This window comes from Poecilia mexicana, unplaced genomic scaffold, assembly GCF_051168715.1.
Source record: "Poecilia mexicana isolate PSO_F unplaced genomic scaffold, ASM5116871v1 scaffold_3, whole genome shotgun sequence".
In the NCBI taxonomy this organism is placed as follows: domain Eukaryota; kingdom Metazoa; phylum Chordata; class Actinopteri; order Cyprinodontiformes; family Poeciliidae; genus Poecilia; species Poecilia mexicana.
Window position 1 is genome coordinate 9331140 of NW_028263372.1, and position 22151 is coordinate 9353290.

The 22151-nt window shown below is 39.9% G+C and overlaps 1 protein-coding gene across 5 annotated transcripts in view; it reads left to right on the forward strand.

Annotated features, from left to right (window-relative positions):
• Window positions 1-22151, forward strand: part of akap13a (A-kinase anchoring protein 13a) — a 127201-nt gene that overhangs the window by 69085 nt on the left and 35965 nt on the right. For 4 of the 5 annotated variants that reach the window (XM_088004136.1, XM_088004131.1, XM_088004134.1 and 1 more), the window contains exons 11-15: window positions 8367-8512; window positions 12737-13107; window positions 16987-17034; window positions 20363-20540; window positions 21638-21740. In XM_088004136.1, coding sequence (XP_087860262.1) covers window positions 8367-8512; window positions 12737-13107; window positions 16987-17034; window positions 20363-20540; window positions 21638-21740 — 846 coding nt within the window. The remainder of the gene's footprint in view (window positions 1-8366; window positions 8513-12736; window positions 13108-16986; window positions 17035-20362; window positions 20541-21637; window positions 21741-22151) is intronic. The other variant, XM_088004135.1, reaches the window with a different exon arrangement.

Below are 22151 nucleotides of genomic sequence, written 5' to 3' on the forward strand. Positions count from 1 at the left end.
AAATTCACAGTGGTGAGACTTGGTTATTATTAAAGTTGTTGCTGCTGCTAAAGGTTATTCGACAAGCAGACCCAAGTCTTTCACACACTGCTTCTGCATTTCAGCTTAATTTTGTTGCAATAAAGAAGACGGTGTAATCTGCACAGTAGCTCACCTGAAGGCAAGGATTCAGTGAGTTTTTATTTGGTTCTTAAACTTTAGAACCGTTGTGCATAACATAAGTACTTGACAAATGACAAAAAGACAAAAAATATGTTATTGGCCTGGTAAGTTTGCTCACACAGTGTAAATTACAAAAAAAAGGACAAACAGTCCTTTATTTGTGAAGGAAAACAATCAAAATGTGAGTCAGTGTGATAATAACGAAAGCAGCAGTGGGAAGAGAAAGCTAAAGAGAGCAGTAGAGATGTCAGGCAGAGGTAAAATAGAAGGGAGGGTAAAGGTTGATTTCCTCTGCAGCAGCTGGACAATAATACTCCCTTCCTGGTGGAAATCTTTTCCCCTCAGCCTTTCTGCCTTATTTATTTGGTGATGTAATAACAGAGAGGAAGTCCCTCTGCCAACTTCAAGCTAATCCGCAATCTGCCCATGATGGAAGACTTGGATACAATACTTAAAAACAAAAAACATCAGCCCTTTCTTTCCCCTTTACGTAGTACACCGCCTCATTTGCCAAAAATATCTAGCAGTCTATTAAACTGAGTATGCTTTCATGGGATTGTATCATTCAGATCAACATTAGTAACGTTACACTGGCATTCATCATTTGTAGCTATGACAAACGGAGCATCTTTGAGCGACCAAATGGAAACGATACTAAAGTCCTTTTGCTCAGGCATCAGAAGTCTTTTTCCTTTAGCTCTTATGTTGTGGATTAAAATACTGGCACACATAAAATAGATTGTCTTCGATGGAGTGCATGAAATATGGTTTACCTGGAGAACAAAATGTGTAGTGTTCTGGTTTTATCTCTTTTTTTATTATTATTATTTCTCCAGTCATTTGTCATTTCCATACATCTTAAGCAGAGAAGGGAGTCCCACTCCTAATTGGTTAGTGGTGATGGTTGCTAGTAACCACGAACAATTTTAGCTTTATGCATCCTCCGCCTTAATGTCCTCATTTCTCTGGAGCCCCAAAAGCGTGTTATCGATGAATGCACTCAACGCGTGCAACCTGGTTGTTATTAAAGATGCTTGGTTAGGAGCAAAGATAAAGTTTCACTTCACTTTAATTGAGGTTGTATAGCGGAAAATCACTGGGGTGTCATTTATCAGTGTCGAGGTCAGTGTAATTGACTCTGGGAAAGTAATTTGTAGTGTCCTGAATCAAGATTAAGGTTTAGATGTTAGATTTATTTATTTATTTTAACTCTGAAACAAATTCACACTGAGCCTCATTCATCAAATGCTGGCAAGGATTTGGGCACAGCAATGATTATAGGAGAAGTTCCACGTGTGATTTATGGAACCATGAATTTAATTAATTGTTTTGAACAAATGAACGTTGATAGTTTGGCAGATGGAAACAGTCGTGATATACATTTGTTCATTGTTCTTCTGGCCTCTCCCACACAATTTGTCACTAAAGACATATTTCTCTCTGAACCTTAAAGCAACAGCATCTCAAAAATGGATTTCTTACGCAAACAAGATCTCTGCAAATGTTATCTCTTTAATTTCATATTGTAGCTGCCAAATATGAGTGCCGACTGAGGTACTGTCTCCAAATGGCAGCTTAAATTATATGTAGTTACAAATGAAATCCTACTGTCCGGCGTAATACTGTGCAGAATGGCTTTCACAAAACACTTATGGGTGTGATTAAAGCGCCTTTCTGCCATCTTAATGCACTTTGTGAACACAACAATGCAGTCAGACATATTAAAGTCAGCTGGTACCTCTGATACTGCAATCATATGCCAATCGAGGTTGTCACAAGTCAGGCCTGCATCATCTGACTTGTTTAAGAACCGACAGAGGTCCGCCTTCAGAGGAGTGATGCAGTGATGACGTACGCTTCGCGTAACTCGCCAACCGCAGAATTTACAAACATAAACGAGACTCAGGAATCGTTTCCATAAGAAGAGCAAGAGTTTGTGTAACCTAGAAACCGGATCGCTTCGTCCGCCGTAATTGTTTTGGAGAAGTATGGTGTAGGTAAATCCTGACGTCAATTTCACACAATATCTTCCGTCTTCCTGCACTGCCGCCGCCGCCTTTTTTTTTTTTTTTGTAAACTCACAACTATGAGAGTTTACAAAACTTAGAGGCTGTCGTCAAAATGTAATGTTTTTTCACTGGTTTCTCAATTGTTGACAGTACGTGTCTTTATGATGTGAACTGCCTTTGAACCGCCTTCCTTCTGAAATGTGCTACGCAAATAAGCTTGATTGATTGAACTCTATGGGATAACACCGTCTGCCCTGGTGATTCATAAATGGCCAGAAGAATCTCAGAAGCGGCTCATCTTTGCCGGTTTACAACAAAATGTTTTATAAGGAAGAATTTTGATGGGTGTATGCTGAATTCCTCCGGAACACACCCATCTTGTGTTCATTATCCCCTCATGTACTGTGCTTTCTAGATGTCCAGTTGAAAAATCCCAGTGCCTAAAAAGCCCAATGTAGAGAGCACCAGTGCAGAAATCCTTCTGAATGCCTAGTTTCCTTATCCTTAAATCTGTTTTTAGTATTTGACATAACTCTATCCTGCATGCAGGAAAACCCTCGCCTTCTATGAACTGTTATGCACAGGAGCTCAGCAGCGCTGACTGTTTCTTTTTCCTTACCTGCTGATCATGATCTTACTGTATTTAATGTTCTGCTCCAGTCAGCAATTAATCACAATCAGTCCAGATTCATACAGCAGTGTGTTAAATACAACAGCAATCCTCCTGAGAATACCTCAGCTCAGTCACAGCTAGCAAAGCATATTCTTCTTTTCACATGCTTTTGTTTTGATTATTGGCATTGAGGCTACTGCAGTGAAACATTTAATGCAGTCAGCTTCTCTAATCTGACTGAGGATGAAAAATCATTCATCAGTTGTAACCCAGAGGAAACAAATCGCCTGAAATCTGGTGCTTCTGAACACTGTTTCTCTGAGACATGCTGGACTAAATAATGTCCAGCACAGGAATAAACTTCAGGACACAATGAGAGAAAAGGCGTGGGGTTGGACCACCTTTTTCATTGTTTTATCATGCTTTTAAAGATGCCTGTGTCATATCACATCAGAATAAAAAAACTATGGGGTGCGAATAATTTGGGCCATTGTGTGAAATGATAAATGAAATGTCCAAAGAAATTCAGATTTTCTCAATATTTGTTTCAACTCTCGTGACAGAAAGTGGACTTCTGAGCAACTAATGAAGTTTGTTGAAAACCTAATTACAATGGTGAAGGACTGCCTTAGACATTAGACATTCACAGACGCAATTTCACAAACAGAGAGTCAGGGAAACAGGAACAAACAACCAAAGTTTCTTCACTTCTGTGTAGGACAGGTCGTGTTTGTTGTTTCGGAGTGAACGCGGAGCAGTGTCTCCCCTGACACTTTATTACTGGCTCTTTTCTTTGCCGGAGCAACCGAGGCTGGGATCCTGCCAGGTTGTGTTGCGGTTTCCTGGTCTACACTGAGTCATCTTGTTGCGCCGCTGATTGGGATGTTCCATGATATTCCTTCTTTTCTGGGCGAGGCTGTGTCCTGTTCAGCTCAGTTTTATTCAGTAATGTTAGTTGTGCAGCAGTGGAGAGTCCGGCTGTCAAAAAGCGAAGCATTGCAGACAACAAACAAACCTTTAGTTTAACATAGATTAATGTTAAATTTGTGATTACTGATATTAAGTTCAACCAAGAATTTTAAAAGTTATGGTCTTAAAACTCCTAAAATATTCCATCTCCTACAGTTTAAAGAATTTTTAATGGAATGCCATAAAAAAGTGATGTGGTGAACAAAGCTGCCCCTCCCTCACCTGTTGCTGTGCATTGTCAGACAGCTGGCTTAAGAAGTTTTGATGTTCTGACTTGTGTCTGGCCAGAGATTAGTCTTAATCTTAAAACCACTACTGAATGTAGCATTTGCATGTCAAAAATTAAAATGAAGAATTAATGTTATAGATATTATAACATTACCAATAGGGATACCTCAATATGAAAAGATGTAGCGATATCAATATCCAATAATATTGTGACTTTTAACCAGTATTTACCATTCATCCATCTCATCCATTATTGTACACGCTTATCGCTAGTGGGTGCTGCAAGAGGTGCTGGTGCCTGTGTCCAGCGGTCAACGGACAGATACCGACATGTTAAAAATGACTAAAAGGTCCGATACCGATGTTGGTACCGATATATCAGGCATCCTTAATTAATTAGTAAAAACAGCAGTTGCTAACTTTCCTGCTCTTTTTTTCTGTTCAATAAAAATATTTAGACCACGTTTAATTTTTTTTTTTAATCAAACCTCTGAAACAGTTGGGTTTTTTTTTTATTCATGTTACTTTATTCACTGGCAAATGTAGTGCAGCCTTTATATGTATGATACAGCAAATTCTGTAGGGAGCAGCAGGAAGATCACTAACTGATTAGGATCAGTTTCTGCTCAAAGCTTCCACAGAAACATCCAGTGGCTTTTCGACTTCTCACCTGTTTTTTAATTCAACATGCTGACTGGAATTTAGATGTGCATAAAACACACAGAGCTGCAGAACACAGCCCCGTGTACATTCAGCAGGATGTTTCACTAACTGCAAAAGAGAAAAAAAAAAAAAACAAGAAAGTGTAGGCTGGCAGAGAGAGAAAATGAAAATTAATCCACAGCTTTTGATTTCATCTGATTTTATTGATTTTATTTTTACCTAGCCAACAGGAAATAAAAAAGCTGTTTTGTGACCAAACAAATCATGTGCACTGACTGGTATTTTTAAATTAATTTGTATCGTATTTATTGTAATTAGGCTTGGACATTTATAGCATTGTCTGTCATTTGTCCTGAACATTTCTTATCACAATAAGATGTTTTGATTTATTGTTAAAACATTTATAGATTTCCATTAGTGGTATTAAAACATACAAAGTACCATAAACTGACATTATTGGAAATGTTGTTTTTTACTATTTTCTCCACAATTTGTTCCACAAACATCAGTAAATTTGAAAATATGATTAAATGTAGTTACTGTGTGCAGTTTAGTATTATAAATCACACCTCTGTAAGTGAGTGCCATCCTGAAGAAGCCAATTTAAAATGGGAACGTTTATCAAGAGCCGTATTTGTTTGTGACGCTCTGATTGCTGTTACCTTAAAAAAAAAAAAAAAGTTTTCCATCATAATTTTTATCGTGATCTCAATAGTACCACAAAATATGATAATAAAATGCTAAGTCCATATCATCCACCTCTAATTGCAATTTTTATTTAGCGTAACTTCTCAAAATTAACTAAAAACTCCTTAACTTCTGTCAGATCTGAATACTTGCATTGATTTGTACAGAATTCTTACAAAAAGAAAACCTTGATTAAATAAAACAAACTACCAACAAGTTAATCGAGTTTACACATAAATCTGACACGATGCAAAACATAAAAGCAACATTTATTCCTCTGCTTATTGACTTACTGAATGTTAAATTATGGCTGTTTTTATTTAGATTGACAGACTTTAGCAAAGGCATTGAATAAATCCCTAACCTAACCTTAGTTTTCAAGTACGTAACTATCACCATGTAAAAGTTGGACATGCCTACACACAACAATTCAGTAAAAGGCTTCATGTTTCTATTACTCCATATTGATTTAATGCAGTGCTCACAGGTGTGTGAGCAGCTTCACATTCAGCAGCAACCTCCACCACCCACAGACGCATCGGAGCGTTTTCCACCTGTTCTCTCTGTCCTTTCTTTGCTGTGTGTGTGTGTGTGTGTGTGTGTGTGTGTGTGTGTGTGTGTGTGTGTGTGTGTGTGTGTGTGTGTTGTGGACTCTGTTTAGAGCAGCGGGAGGAAGACAGCTGTCAGAGCTCACAGTCCTCTGCTAGTTTTGGTGAACAGGTGTGAGTTGGTGGAGTCTGTAGCAAACACGCTGTGTGCTCTGGCGTCCCCACCAGCTTTTACCGGATAAAGGCCAGAAAGGTTTTCAAACACACGCTGCTCGGTAGGAAAAAAAAAATCATATGCCAACATGGAATTAAAGGTCAGAGTAAGACTTCTCATTATCTAAAAAAGTAAGATTGTTATGAGCTGAACTGGAAACGAGATGAAATCAAGACCACCTGCTGTAAAAGTAATGGATGTTATTAACCACTGGTCTGTTTAATGGTGTTTTAACCAAATATTGATGAGCTATGCATCTGATAACTGAGCAGTTTGTGTTTCAGACTATAGTGGGATGTTAAAGACAACATTGACCTCTCCTTTCCTCTTTATCCGAACCTCCCTCCAGTCAGGCCTGAATGTTTAGGTTTATGTAGGCGCTACTTGTCAATCTGCCAGTGTGCAAATTTAAGGTTTCATGGAGAGTATACAGTTGGAATATTTTAGACATTGCTATTCAAGGTTTCATGTTTTTGTGCCTTACTTTGCAAAGATGTTACAGCAGCTGGCTGTGTTTGCAGCTCTGAATCTTGATGGTTTAAAGCTGCAGTATGTAACTTTTACATATATAAAGCATATTTTTTTTGTTGTGAAAGTGTAAACTGACACTTATAATCTGTGAAAAGATTTCTCCCCTTCACCTCGTCCCTGAGCTATTATTGGTCAGGTCTCCCAACCAAAAACATTAAAGGAGGAGGGTCTTAGCGCTGTCAGTCAACCTTGTGTAATTGCTGTTCAGTGTGCTAATGGTAGACAAACAACTTATTATTACAGGAAAATTGTTTATCCACCATCATCAGTGGCTATGCTAACTAGCCTAGCATTCACGGCAGACTCTTCTACAGGAAGAAGCTGTAGTGTTAAAGGGTGGAGGTGGACCAGATGAGCTGGTGCATTCAAGGGAGATTGACAGTGCTAAGGCCCACCTCCTAGCTCTGATTGGTTGTTTCTCTTCTTTGAAAAAGTTGCCTTTTGTGATGTCACCACAGAGATATGTGAAGAGAAGTCTGTTTTACATAAAGTAGACTGTCAAGATGATCATCTTGCTAAAACATCAAAAATAGTGAAACATGACATGTTGTTCCAAAGGCAATAAAAAAGGCAAAAAAATAAAAAAAATATGCCTAGCAGCTTTAAGCTTATTTCCACATCCTGAAGGATGAGCACACAGACACTTTTTAAAATAAATAAATAAAAATAAGAAGCTACTTCCTCTTGTGCCATGAGTCCATTGAATGCAAAATGTTCCCGAGAGACAAACTTCCACATCTTTAGCTCCAAATAGGCATCTGGAATATCGCAAAAACAACAAACTGGGTGGATGACCTCATCCAGCTGTTCCTGGCTGCTGGCTAAAGAAAGCCTGCTGGTGTATCAAGCTTCCTCTTCCAGTTTGGCCTGGGACACTATCAGTACATGTCCCTACATGTACAGAAAACCGTGCAAACACACTCCCCGTCCACCACTGCAGGACCTTGGTGCTGGAGGAGCTGTGAATTGTGTGTTGACTTCTAGACATGCTTATTTGTGGTTCAATAAGGGGTTAGGAGTAATGGTGGGTGTAAACCTTTAAAAAAAAGGCTTACTGTGGGCTACTGTTAAAAAGCCATGTTGGTTTAAGGCCACTGTAGCTTAATGAGTGGAGCTGAATGTAGTCATTAAGCGCCGGGTTTGAAATTTGGGGGGGAATTTGAAACTGTTTGTGATAAATTTAATTGAAGTAGTGACTGTCAACATGAACATTTCTAAATTGCATGGCTTTTTCTAACCTACAACGTTTATAAAAAGCACTACAGGAAGTTCAACAAGTGTTCTGCTGTTGCTCTGTTTTTCAGAGTGTTGTCATTTTCCCTGACTTGGTTTTTTCTTTTAGTTTTTGACCTCAGAGCTTTTAAGGAGCACAAGCGAAGGTTGTTAGCAGTGCAGCACAGACGGCTTCATTTAGGACGGTTAGCCATCGATCCCAAAGGCTTTTCTCACCACCTCAGCTTGCTAGAAGTGTCTTCACTGCTTACGCTGTAGAAACAACAACTAAAAAAAAAAAAAACCCTGTTTTGACAGCATTGAGCATTTCAGTTTAACTGCTGAAGACTGAGAAAATCCTTTTCTGGTTTCGTCGGAGATTTTCCTCCTCCATTGCCAAAATGTGCATTTTTGTTGCTTCTGTGGTTTTTGTTTTTTTGATCCCTTCAGGAAACTATTCACCACACAGCATTTCTGTCTTTATTTCCATCCCATGAGGTGTTCAAACTAGATATCGCTGTGCTTTTCAGAATCCTCGACGTCTTCGGCGTTCCCCAGTTTACCCCGCAGAACCAGCAGTTCCACCAGCTGTCCCTCGTCCGCTCACAGAGACTCTGGCAGCGACATCGAAAGCCTCCTGAATGCAGAGCCAGGATATGACAGTATCTTCAGAAAGGTCTGTAAAATTACATCAGGGTTATGGGAAACAGCATTTTTTTGTTCAGTAAGTGGAATATGTGAAAGAAATATTGTGCTGATGTGTTGCATTAAACATGCAAAGCGTAAACTTCAATGTGTTTTAATAGGATTTTATTAAATAGACTAATCTGGTGCCGTGCCATACTCTGTTTTTGGATAATGAATTGAACATTTTTCTGTTTTAAAACCCATCCCTTCTTTAAACTTCCATGGTCCTCATGGTGTTTCTTCACTCATGTTCCCTAATAAAGTTCTGAGGCCTTTCGCAAAACAGATGGATTCAAAGATATTTGACCCTGTTTTCATCTATCTGAAAATTTGGGTCAATACTGATGTTGAAAAATAATGTTGCCATAAACACCTCACTGTTACTGTCCCGCGACCAAACAAACATCACATGACCAATTCCTCGTCCTTCTACAAACACATGCACTGACTGAAACAAGGTAGAAATGGAGCTATTGTTGATATTGGCCAGTTTTACTAATTGGACGGACACCAATATGCTAAAAATGGCCGATACTGATATTTCGATACATCGTGCATCCTTATTATTCAATAATACGTTCACTTCTGAAGTCAGGTAAATTGGAGTTTTTTAAATAGATTTTGTCTGGTGCTTTGGTCTGGTAACCATCGCTACTAGTTTTGGAAAGAAAAAAAAAGACAAATCATGCAAATGGTAATGATTAACTTTGTTTAATTTATCATGTGATTTATTGATTTATTGTGACAGGTTTAGTTCCGATCCAATATTGAAATTGATATCGAATATTGGTCTGATATCAGCCAGAAAACAGGTATCAATCTGCATCTAAAATGTTTGATATAAGCACTCCGCTCCAGAATTTAGTCCGCCCCAGGATTTCTATCCAGCAGTGCTTGTATGCAGTAAGCAGACCAACTGGTTAATGGGTCAGTAGTTCTCTTACTTTCTGTTGTTCTCTGTTTGAGTAAAATGACTCAATCAGGCCTTTCCTGCATTCCACACTACAAAATTTGTAATAAAGTTATGCATGCTGATATCACATCAGATTAATATCGTTGTCCGCGATTCTCAAAGCTGTGATATCGGTGTGACATCAGAAATGAAAATATAGAAAGTTGAATCCATCAGCATTCCACACTTTTCAGATCCAAATTATTTTCCTTCCACTTTATGAGCCACCTTGTATTGGAGTATCACATCAAATCCAAATAAAATACTTTAGCTAGTGGTTTTGACAAGATGTGGAAAAAAAAAAGAGAACTTCTCCCATGCCCTGTACATTTCAGAATGAGAGGGAATCCAGTTTGATTTGGCAGCAGAGGCTTTACGCTTTGCTGGCTGCGCTCCAAACATCAGGTTCGCTCGTGTCGAACGGCAGGAATATATTTTTGTTTGCCTCTGCAGCTGCGCCTATAGGGAATATCTTCAAATGTACAACACAAACTCTGTTTCTCTCCATCTGCGCTCAGTCTTATTCATCAGCGCCCCAAGGCTCAGACCCGAGACATCAACCGAGCATCTTTCTCTCACTCTCTCGGCGTCGCAATCTTTCCGTCACGTCAAGCTTGTTGTGATGGAATGATGAAGTCCGCGTGGCGTTTATCAGTGGCCTACCAGTGTTTGGCCTGGGATGCCGAGGGGTCGGGACACGGCAGGCAGTGAGTGATGGGCGAAATGCGGTGCGAGGCTCGCTGGCTTTGATTTCAAACAAAGGCCGCAGAAGCTAAGTTCTGAAAGAGGAGGATTAGCGCCTTTGCTTCCCTCTGAAGAGAAAATGCCTTTTCTTTAGCGAGCTGCACTAGAAAAGGGATAAAAAAAGAGGACTGTTTCATAACTCTAAAGGCCATGGCATGGATCTCATTAACACGTTAGCGCAGCGTGCATCATGTGCCCTTGTGGAAAGAAAGCGTAACATTAATTGTTGTGCGTGAGGGCATGAGAAAACCAGGAAAGCCTGAAATGTAAAAAATGCTTAATCCTCTCCGAATCCTCCTCCTCCTTTCCCTCCCTGACTCCGAAAGCCGGAGCGCTCGCTGCGCCGCCCCGCATGCAACAAACCCAGACGTTCCCTCGCTTCCCAGAGGAAGTTGCGTCTGCAGCATAAAGCGGATCTTTCTTTTCCCGGCCCTCCCAACAGAAGCAGCTCTATGTTGGCGCTAACACTGCAGCTGGCAGCACAATAGACCCAGTTAAAGCTCACACCTACGAATTAGCTCCAAAAGAACCTGTGAGTGTCGACGCAGGAGCGCGTTCCCACCCGATCGCAGCTCAAAACTTTCTGCAGTGTCTTCATTAGGGAGTGTACACAACACGGTTTCTTTCCTGGCTGCAGCAGTCTTGTGACTTTGACAGTGTCTGTGTGTGTGTGTGGGTGTGTGTGTGTGTATGTGTGTCTGAGCAACATCTGTGAAAGCTTTCTTTTTTTTTTCTTTTTTTATTCCCCCCCATCATCTAATGGTGTTTGTTATAATGTCAGTGTTGCTATAAAGTGGCTGTTGCTCGTTACGCTTAAGCCTTGCCATTTGGTCCTCATTACGCTCCATTCCTGTGGGTTAAATTGCTCCTCCAGCCTTCTCTAAATTCATAACATGCTTCAGTGAAGAAATGCTGATGTATATATAATGCGATAGCCCAGGTAATTAGCAGTGATTTGATGCGCATATGTTTTATTATTCCACTTTGCTTCATTTTATTGTTTCCTGCATGATAATCTGTTTTTTTTTTTTTGTGTGTGTGTTGGTTTTAAATATTCTTTCATCGATGTGTTGCTGCTCTTGAGCCAGAAAGAAAAAGTTTTTTTTGTTTTTGTTTTGTTTTTGTCTGTTTTGCACCGACAGCTTTCTTCTGTTTTGAAGAGTTCGTCACCATCTTCGTAACTCAAAAGGAAAATTGTCAAGTAAGGTACTGAAAGACAAATGCGTGCAGAACGGGTGTCCTCTGTAGAGATTTTACAATCAACACATTGTTAGCTCTCAGCAGAAGGTGTCAGCCATGAGGATAAATAAAGCACCCACACACAGGCTTAGCGGTTCTCATGCTAGGGTGTGTTGCAGCTCACCTTGGCTATCTCGATTACCCAGAGGCCTGTTAGCAGTATCGAGATAAATCAGCTGTTTCACAACTGGAAACGTTTCCCATCCGTGCTTGCAAACAGTTTAAAGTGCTTTTAATGAGATGCCTGGAGTTATCTGGAGTGGCTGCAGGTTACTTTGCTGTGTACTGCTGATCAGCTGGCTGAAAGAAGGCTTCTGTGCTTTTCAAGAATTTGAAGGAACACAAATTTAGGTGTTTGGAAGTACTTCCTTGGTGTTTTAGAGCAGAGATTCTCAAACTCGTCAATTTCCTATATAGATAAACTCAAAGCAGAATGGCCTCTTGAGCCAAACTGTTGCAGATGGTCTCTATTCAGTCATTAGTAATCATCAGGCGACTCCTGAAGGCCGTTGTTTGCACTCAGAGAAAAATGGAGCTGAATACTTTATCGCACCACACTTTTCAGTTTCATTGTTGCTTAAAATTAAATTTCCACGATCGTTAATAAGCAAACTACTCACTTTCAGGTGCATTTTCTTATGTTGGTAATTTTTTTAAAGTGTGTTTTCACACCTTACTCGGTTCAAAATCACAACTTTTGCTCCATTTTTCATTTGGCGCGGTTCGCTTTCACACTTCACTGTGTAAAACGAACTAATGATTGTGGTGGTGCTGCACCAACAACCACTGACTGAAACGACACTAAAATCTCAGAAGACAGTGAGCGCCACTTCCTTCTTCACAAAATGTAAACAACAATGGATTAGATTTGAGTAGTAGTAGGATTTCTTTTCTTGTCTTTGGTAAAAGACCACAAGTCATTTCTCAAGCTCTGGACTTGCGCTTACATCTTGATAATATTTACCCAGAATGCCCTGTGCTGTAGTTGGCTTCCTGCTTTCGGAGCGGTCTCCGGTCCGCTCGGTGTTTCACATACGCGTTCAAAACGCACCAGAATTCACTTCAACCCAAACTGAGACTGAGGTTTTTAGACGGATCAGAGTTTGCTTTTTTTGGTTTGCATCAGAGTTCGATTGGGCTTTCACACCTCCCCCAATGAACTGGACTTTCTTGATAAACCAACTAGAGCTTGATTAAAGTGGACTAAACAGGTTTGGTGTGAAAGAGGCAAGGATGTTTGACGCTAACGGCTGTCTTTCCCTTTTTGGATGTCTGCAGAACGACGAGCCAGTGACTGGAGGAGACAGCACCAGCGAGGTCTCCGTCTCTTGCTCCTCCACAGACGACACCGCCAGCGTCGGCCCGTCCAGCTCCAGTCCGGAGGGCAGCCAGGGCCTGAGCGGCAGCTGGAGCCCAGAGGAGGGCATCCAGTCTGAGGCTACCAACGCTGAAGGCCAGGACTGTTCTGCTGTTGCTGCTGCTGCTGGAGGAGGAGGGGACGCTGAAGAAGAAGCAAAAGACCGAGTGAGTGAGGTGCCGCGGCGTTCCGGTCTCTTCAGGAACAGCAAGCGCTCTCTGTCGCCGCTTCGCCGCCACAGCTGGGGTCCAGGGAAGAACAACGGAGGAGAATCGGAGATGAATCAGAGGAGGTGAGAGCTGGAAGCAACTCATTTTGAGTATAGACTCACCGATTATTCCGGTTTCCTGTTTTCAAAGAGGTCTGTCATTCTGATTGGGATTTTGACGTGTTCTGATTTTGTTACATAAATTGTGACACGTATCAGAAAATTTAAAAAGTACCTAATCTGACATTTGTCAGTCGAAGAAGATTGAAGAAATGTTTAGTATTGAAATTCCTGATCACAGTTCAGGGAAATTCAACAAAAATTAGACAATTCCAGGGCCTTGCCAATTTATTGGTGCATTCCTAATCATTTTACCAACCTGTTGGTGTTACTGAGTTTCAGTCAGCAGGTGTCACTAGATCTGATGTCTCCAGAATCAAAGGTCGTCATTATTACAGTTTGCTCATGTCATCTCCTTTGCACATTTTTAGTTTAATAATGCCTTCATTGCCTTTCATCGGGAAGCAGTTTACACAGAGAGACGCATGCATACAGCTGAAATCCTGTGTTTACATACACCGAATAAAAGTTAACACATTTGTATTCTCTCACTGTCTGAAGTTAAATCAGACCAAACTTCTCTTGTTTTAGGTTGGTTAGGATTACCAGTTATTTCTATTTGCTAAATGCAACAATACTGAGTGAATGTGTCAGAGATCAATGTATTTATGTCTTCAAAATCAGAAGTTAAGCAAATAAATTGTTACCTAAAACTTTATTAGGCAAATAGCAATAATTTTAGTAATTCTAACTAAGCTAAAACAAGAGAAATTTTGGTCTGATTGAAATTTAGACCGTGAGGAAAAAAATTATTTTCAGTTGTTGTATTTAAACTTCTGGTTTCAACAACTTCCAGCTATCAGAAGATGCTCCCTAATGAAAAATATAAACAAAACCTCACCAGGTGATTTCTCCCATTTAAAAAAAGGGTTTGCTTCATCATACTGAAGTGTTATTTATGCTTTATAAGCATTTATAAAGCATACAGGATTTTATTTCTTTTTTCATTGCAAAGCATTAGTGAAAGCAGAAAAAGATGAGAGGAAGGTCACCAAGATTTGATATTTGGTGCCAAGACCACAAGAAATGCTTGTGGTCTTGAGAAAAATCTTTCTTCACCGTGAAGGCCGACAAACACAAAACACCCAGATCATAAAAAAACCAAACATCCACGTCTAAATTTACAAATTCTGTTAAGTTTGTATATTGGACCAAATTTGAACATCCTGCTGCTCCTGTTTGGTCGAATCTAACTAGAATTATTTATTGCAAAGAGTTTCTTGGAACCGTCATGAAGTACTGGTAAAAAGGTTGACACAGAGACAGCATTGTGTCGATAAGCATCTACACCGTCACACCGTCCGACTGTCTGTGTGAACAAATAAGCTGAAGGCAGAGCAGCGAGTGGCGCTTTCCTCACAGGCAGACTGAGGGTGACAGGAAATGATAATTAATGGTGCTTGTGATGAACTCTCAGCAGGGACGGGATCAGCAGCGCACTTGTGTATGAATTATAATTTTGGGCAAGTAAACCATCCCAGGCTTTTAGATACCTATATATTAAAATTTAGAGCTTTTTAAGTTGTTCTTTGAACTTTGGCTGCTTTTCTTTAGAGTCCATTCAGATGTTTTTGTGTCTCATTTACACAGTGTTTTAACGGACTTAAGACTGCAGTGAAAACTTACACATAAACTGTGAAGAAACTTTTTGACTTTAGATTTCCCTCCTCTTTACCGTCTGTTTTTACATGATTGCTTAAACACCTAACATCAAGTTTTCTGATCCCACTTAATTGGATTTTTTTTAAAAATTAAAATAGATTAACATTCACTAGAAGTGGAACAGGGGGGAAAAAGGCTTAATTTTTTACAAAAATGTATCAGGCATACGAGGATACAGGTGGATTAATACATAAAAAAATAAGAGGTCTTTTCCTGTAAGGCAGTATTAGAGTGTCACTTAGATGAATATGAAGCTCTCACCGGCAGCACATTAGTTTGACATAAAGAACAGAAATCCACCAAAAAACATCTCTGAAGCTCATTAATTCTAGATTAAAGGTGTTTGTGCTACGGCGGGGGGCCATGCTGGTAGCTATTTATAGGCTTTATGCAGCGAGCTTCCTCCTCACGGCAGGAGTTGGCGTTCAGAACAGATTTCAGAGAGTCGCTGCTCTTGGCATGGACATCTTTCAGGCTTTCACATCTGTTTTCACGCTAATTCAACTGTTTCCTGGCTGAGGCCTCTTGTGTATCAAACCGATGTGGGAATGGTAAAAGTGGAAATGCACCAATTAGTCGGAATTGTCCAATTTTCCCCCCTTGATTTTGTGAATAATTAGACTTTTTTTCCCTCCCCTATGCATTTCCCCATGCAAAGCATTAAAATAAAACAACCAACATATGACGTAAACCACTCAACCCACAGCATGCACTCCTTTGATGCTGTTATGTGACTTTGATGTGATTAACCATTTACTTTGATGGATTAATGGGGGGGAAAAAAACTGGCAAATCTTTTATTTCTTGATTATTCAGGGTGTCTGTGCATCCTTAAAAGGTCTTAATTTCCTGTATCTAAAATGAAGGCCTTAAAATGTCTTAAATTTATTTTAAAATTTTAAGTTGGCCTTAAATGCGTTAATCACGTCTTAAATTTCAGTACGAAGTGATTATTTAATCTCGTACATCCTCATAATTTTTTTTTTAATTCATGCATCTAAAATAAAGGCCTTAAAAAGTTTTAAGGCTTTTATTTTAGTTGCATAAAAAAATCTAAGATGGTCTGAGATTCGGAAATCACACGTCTTAAATTTTAGCATGAAGGGACTATTTAATCTCATATTTGCTCATATATGTAACTTTTCTGTGAAGCAAAGGTTTGAGTCACTATCAGACATCTTAAATGGTTTCTGAGCCTCAACGCAGTTCAGGCTACCGCTGCCTCGGCTACCTTGCTAGCTAGCTTTTTTGCGTCTATCTGTCATGAGCGATTAGCTCGATGCAAGGGGAGTGACGAACGACAGTGAAAGGAGAAAGTTATTGCCACTTGAGGTGAAACCCAACACAGGGAACGCGATGGCGGCGACAGCGACAAACTTTCTGCTAACTCGCATTTTCACATCTTCACTACAATCCAGAATTTCGCATGCACAGATGCCATCGGCTGCTTGGCTGGAGGAGAGCTGGCAGTTGTTGCCACTTCATGCTATTTCTGTTTCGTCACTTCTTGTGTGTGGAGTTCAACCCATACGAGACCAGATGCATTTTCTGCAAAAGAAAAAAAAAACTTCTATGTTTGGCACTATGGGGGTTAAGGCTGTAGAGAGCCACATGTAGTCTGAAAAACACAAAGCTGCTGCTAAGTCCCACAACCAAACTCCCAGAAATTTCACAGTTTTTGCTATGCTTGATTGTAAAAGAGCAACCACCAACCACCCTCTATATTTCTAGTTTTTTGGTCTTAAATTTCACTCAAGGTGACTTTAAAATGTCTTAAAAAGTCTTTAATTCGGCTTGCTGAAGCCTGCAGGGGTCTGTGCATCCCTGTCATTCTTATGTATTTTCTCATTTTGTGTGTCAAATCCTTAAAAAGGATTCAGTTAAAATTGGGACTGGACCTCAACGCAGATTAAATTAGCCCAGAAACGCTTCCCCAGAGCAACTGCAAATGGACGACGTCCCAACTTCACTCTTACGAAGCAATTCTTTCCAAACAACTTTCCATTTAGGATCATTACTTTTTTTCCCCTTTTTTTTTTTTTTTTTACTAAGCACCAACACCACTTCTGCTCCAAAACACTCAAACTCTCATCATGCTCATCTCTTCCATGCTGTCCTCTCATATCACAATTCATCTCTCCCATCACGCACCACTTCCTGTCTCTGTTTCATCACCCCCAGCTCCATCCGTAGCCCTGGTGAGGGGAAGCCGGCCTTTCACAGGAGAAGGTATCTGACGTGTTGTCTGGATTGATTTGTTGTCTTCTTGTGGACTATGTGAAGCTCCTGCTTTTCTAACATCTGCTTGCTGCTGCTGCTGCTGCTGCCGCTGCTTTATGCTGCATCCCTGCAGGCGACTGTGCTGAAGAATGTTGCTGTCTTTTTCACCCCTGCTGGAATGTGCATAAAGCACCATAGGAAAAAAAAAACTGTGGCTGAACCTCGTCTCTTTTCTTTAGAAAAAGTGAAGTGTAACTCTGAAGGCTCAGCTGCATGGCTACAGATCGAGAACGGAGTTGTGTTTTTTAAGATCCTGTAGGGATTTCTTGGAGACTGTGAAGGCGTCAGAAAGGTTTTGAGTGCAGTCCTGGAGGAGAAGACTCTGTGCCACAGCAGTAAAACCCCGAATGGAAGTTGTTCAAACTGTAAAATAACTTCTACCTGCACTTTTACCCAGTACAGGGTAGGAGGAAGCAACGATGAAGGAACCAGCTTCTTCCGTCATTATTATTGATCGCACAAACCAGAGTGGAGTCGTTTCTAATCTGTTGGCTCAGTCAAACGCCAGTGCTGGATAAATTTTGACTGAACCACCTTTTTACAGTTTTTCAAAGCAGAACATTTAAATAAAAATTATCTGAACTGAAGGTTTTGTCAGACTCTGGTTGAAACGATTAGTTGGATTAATCACGATAAATCGATTATTGATTATTGAATCAGTTGTCAGTGATTAGTCTTTAGCTGCTGTATACAGACTCAACAAAGTTAATTTGCTGAAAAAAAATCAATATATTCAGAGCCGTAATTAAACCAAAACTGTACAAATATATATACACATACATTTTGCATTTAAGATAAAAACACAGTTGTCTGCAAATAGGTTTTAGCCAAAACTCCTCAATTAGTAAAGTTTCAGCTTCACCTGGTTCAGATTTGCTAAAAGAATCCTGTGTTGTTGCATTTTGGGCAATAAATTGATTGTTTTCCTATTTAAAAAAGGAATTGAATTACTTGTTTTCATCTTTTTAAGTTGATCTCTTATTGTGTAAGTAAGACTTAAAATCTGTACAATGTGCCATTGTTTTTATATGATTAATTGATGGTCAGAATAATTGATAGCTAAATTGATTCCTAAAATAATTGTTAGTTCTGGCCCTACATTCTTTTTTTTTTTTTTTTTTTGACATTAATCTTTCTCAAATTTGGCCACTCAGTTTTCCCTCTTGCAGAGTGTGATAAATCCAGATATGGACACACATTAGTAATGCCATCTGCCAGGTTCTAATTAAGACATGTGTCACATTGTAGTAGGTCGCTGCGGCAACCATATGGCCACATCTGTCTCGCTGAGCAGTCGGGGCTGCAGTGTTGCTCCTGGTGCCCAGCTTATTGTGGCTTTATTGTCAGAGTTAGTTTGATTTTTCTTTTGCATTCTGTCACTATAAACACAAGTGCAGAAAGCATCCATGGCAAATCTTTCTTGATTTGCACCAGGAAACCTGTGGCAGTGCCCAATCTGGACTGATAATTGACCAAAGGTGTTCTCATAAGCAGGCTAGATGGAGCAGTTACTTTGTTGTCCAGCAGAAACAATAACTCATTAGTTGCAATAGATTATTTCTTCAAATAAACACCGAGAACTATCTTAGTAATTGATTATTCTATTATTTGATTAACCAATAGAATGATCAAATGAATCATCAAAAATTATCACATTTTGCTAATTTTTCATATAACCACTAAAACAATACTAGAAATACATTAAATTATGCTAATAAACATAGAAATTCCTTCTTAAAGTAAGAAAATAAACATTTTATTGCCTAAAATGCAATAACATCGCATTCCTGTAGTGAACGCTTGATCATTTGTAGCAAGGGAAGCATCTGCAGCTAAAAATAATGCTTCTAACATCAACATGTGAAAAGTTCAGCCTGTTCGGCTTGACCTAACAGTGGGGATAAAAGGTGCTTAATAGATGTTTTTCTAACAGAATTCTATCCAGATGAAGTTAAAACTATCCTGCTTCAGGAGTTCTGGGTAGAACATGTTTAATATGAAGGCTGTTTTTTTAAATCTTAAATTCCAAATGCATAAATATATATATATTTTTTATATAAATTTGTCTTATTTACTGCTTTGAGCGTGGTGATCTTTCAGCAAATTAGCTTTTTTTTTAAAGTCTGAACACTCCAGATAACCACTAATCAATTACTCAGTTAGTTGACGATTATTTCAATAATCGGTTATTCGCAATTAATCTGATTAATCGTTTCAACCTTAATGTGTGTGTATATGACTTTTTGCATGCCTCCTCAAAGACGGCGCTTACAACATGCGACTTTAACATTCAGTCCAGCCAATCAGAAATAGTCTTCCTCTTGTCTGATTATGCTGTAAACTCCACGTGCCATTTTTAAAATTGTTTTTGTTTTTCCACTTCCCACTTCCTCGTTGCCCCCTCAACCTTCCAACACCCAAAAAAAAAACAACTTCTAACATCTCATCCGTTACTCTGAGTCGGCTCGGAACACACGACCGCTTTTAAATGATGCACGTTTACAACCGACTTCATTTGCATGAGCCGTTGTTATGGGCGTGTTTTCCTTTGTGTGCAACTTCAGCCTTGTCAGTTCCTACTGCCACAGCAGAGTCTGCAGGTGTTGTTCAGGATGAAGGAACTTCTGGGTCTGTAGGGGTGAGTATCCTGAGTCAGGACAGAGGTTTTAACGTGACAGATATAGCCGTCCGCCTCCCTGACCCCGAGGATTACCGGGGCCGGTCGCCGATGATGATTCTTTCAGTCCAGCCCTCGGTTAGTGATGCTTGAAAGTGTCGGGACCGGTGATTTGCTGGATACCGTGGAGCCCACACTGCCACCAGAGAGGCTGGAGGAAAAGGGGAGAGAGAGAGATTTACTGAAGCAGACTGAGCTGCAGCTTGCTAGCATAGCTCATTCTGAAATGTAGCTGTAGTTTTCCTCCCCATAATCATTGCATTGGATTTTTTTTTTCAGGGCCTCTCATTCGCAGTCATAGATCGATGTAATTGGGGTTGTAAATCACAGCTGCGGAGCCCTCCGCGCCGATGCCAATGTTGGAAGTCATTTGCAGCTGCTTCGCCTGTAAATCTGCCCCAGAGGCCGACGATAACTCAGCTGACTAAACACTGTGCAGAGCCCAGCTTTGTGTGTGTGTGTGTGTGTGTGAGACAACAGGTGCATGCATTCATTTCAGTGTGCTGCAGGAATTGTACATCTCCAGAAAGACCTGATGAATAGTTCGGTGAGACCTGGAGGAGTGTGTTTACATGTCGGGTTTCGTGTGTTTCTGTGCAGCTACAGCTTAGAAGGGCTCAGTGGGATCCAGGAAGAGCTAAGGGGCTCCACCATCCAGGAGCCCCGCGACCTGGAGCGCTCCAGGATGCCCCGGCACAACAGCGACGACAGGGGCTCCCTAGTGTCTCTGACGGAAGAGCAGGAGGAGCGAGAGGAGGACAGCAGGCTGCAGGAACAGGTTGGTGCAGAAACACACACACACACACACGCATACACACATGACTTGCATAACGGTGTCCAAACTGCAGCACCTGGACTGATTCTGTGCGGCCCACAACACCCAGTTCAACTTTTTATTGAAAGAAAGTGTTAATACAAAGTTTTGGCTACTGCACAAAGCACATCTATCCAACAGGCTTTGATGCTTTTAATGGATTTATCAAACTCTGCTACATACTTCTCAATAAAAGTGACCTAAATCTGATTTTTTTTATTACTCAAAACTGACAACAAAATGCGTCATTATGTTCTAGAGATGCAGCGATCCGATCTTTATATCTGGATCAGTCGCAATGTTGAAAACAATTCTAGATGGGGTATTGATGACACATGTCCCTTAGGGGGAGATCTATTCATCCTAATTCTATGCTCTGTGCTCTGAGTGACGCCGTTTTATTATTTATTTTACATTAAATTTTTAATTTTTAATTACACTTTCTGAACCATTTGAAAGATTTGTTGCAGTTCATTTATTTCACCAAACTAACCTATTTTTTAGTCCATTTAAGTTTCTTTATTAATTATTCTGTATTGGGTGTTCTACTCCTAATTGTGTTATTTTTACATGTGTGACCAAACCTGTGAAGCTATCGGTGTATTTAAGTGAGCTGTGCTGGTGGACAGTTTGGATCTACACTAATTTATATCCTACTTTACTCATTTAAACTATTGCTACTTAGTTGATTATTGAGTAGGTTAGAAAAGGTAACTTTTTTTGCTTCCTTTTTAGCCTTTTCTTTTGTCTTTTGACCTGATGATTTTTACAATACAAACTTCATGAAATTCATCGGAACAGATAAAGATTTTCTAAACAAGGCAGGGAAACGTCACTTTGGGTATTAGTGAGAACTACTCATCGTCATTGTCCTCTGGTTGTTTGATTCCTCCTCACTTAGTGACTTTTAAGCAAATCATGAACATAACCACCACAAATCAAACATCGAGTTTCCCCTTTTAGTTTACTGTTCCTGTTTCCAGTTTATCTGCCTCTGTTTGCATCCTCTCTGACATTGTCACGCCGCCGTTCTGATGGACACTTTGTATTTCACGACGCAGAAATTGCGGCGGTATCGGCCGCTGAGGAACAGCTGTCCCTCCATGACCCTTCCACTCACCAAGTCTGTTTCCATGGTCACCATCAGCCATAAAGACAGTGATGGTGAGTGTTTCTCCTCACGTTGGGTTCACACCTGAGTTATGATTTCTTTGACCTTTCTTTAAATTTTCAGCCTCTTTTCTTTCTATGGGTTGATTTCTTTTTTCTTTGTATTTTCATCATTTAAAGACAGTGTGACGCCCTGTGTCTTTAAATCACTAAGTATTTTGTTTTGAAAATCACTTCCTATATCACGGACCCTAAGACTTGCCCACATTTCCTCTGTTTAAAACTGCAAACTTTTATTTAGTAGATCAACACGAAGTAGAACACAACTGAAGTGGCAGGAGACATGATACAAGTTTAGATGTTTTACAAATAAAAGTATCTATTTGTTTGTGTTCATCAACTCTGACATGAATTTCTGCCAGTTAATATTAAATTCAGCCATCGTGGATGAAGATTGACCATAAA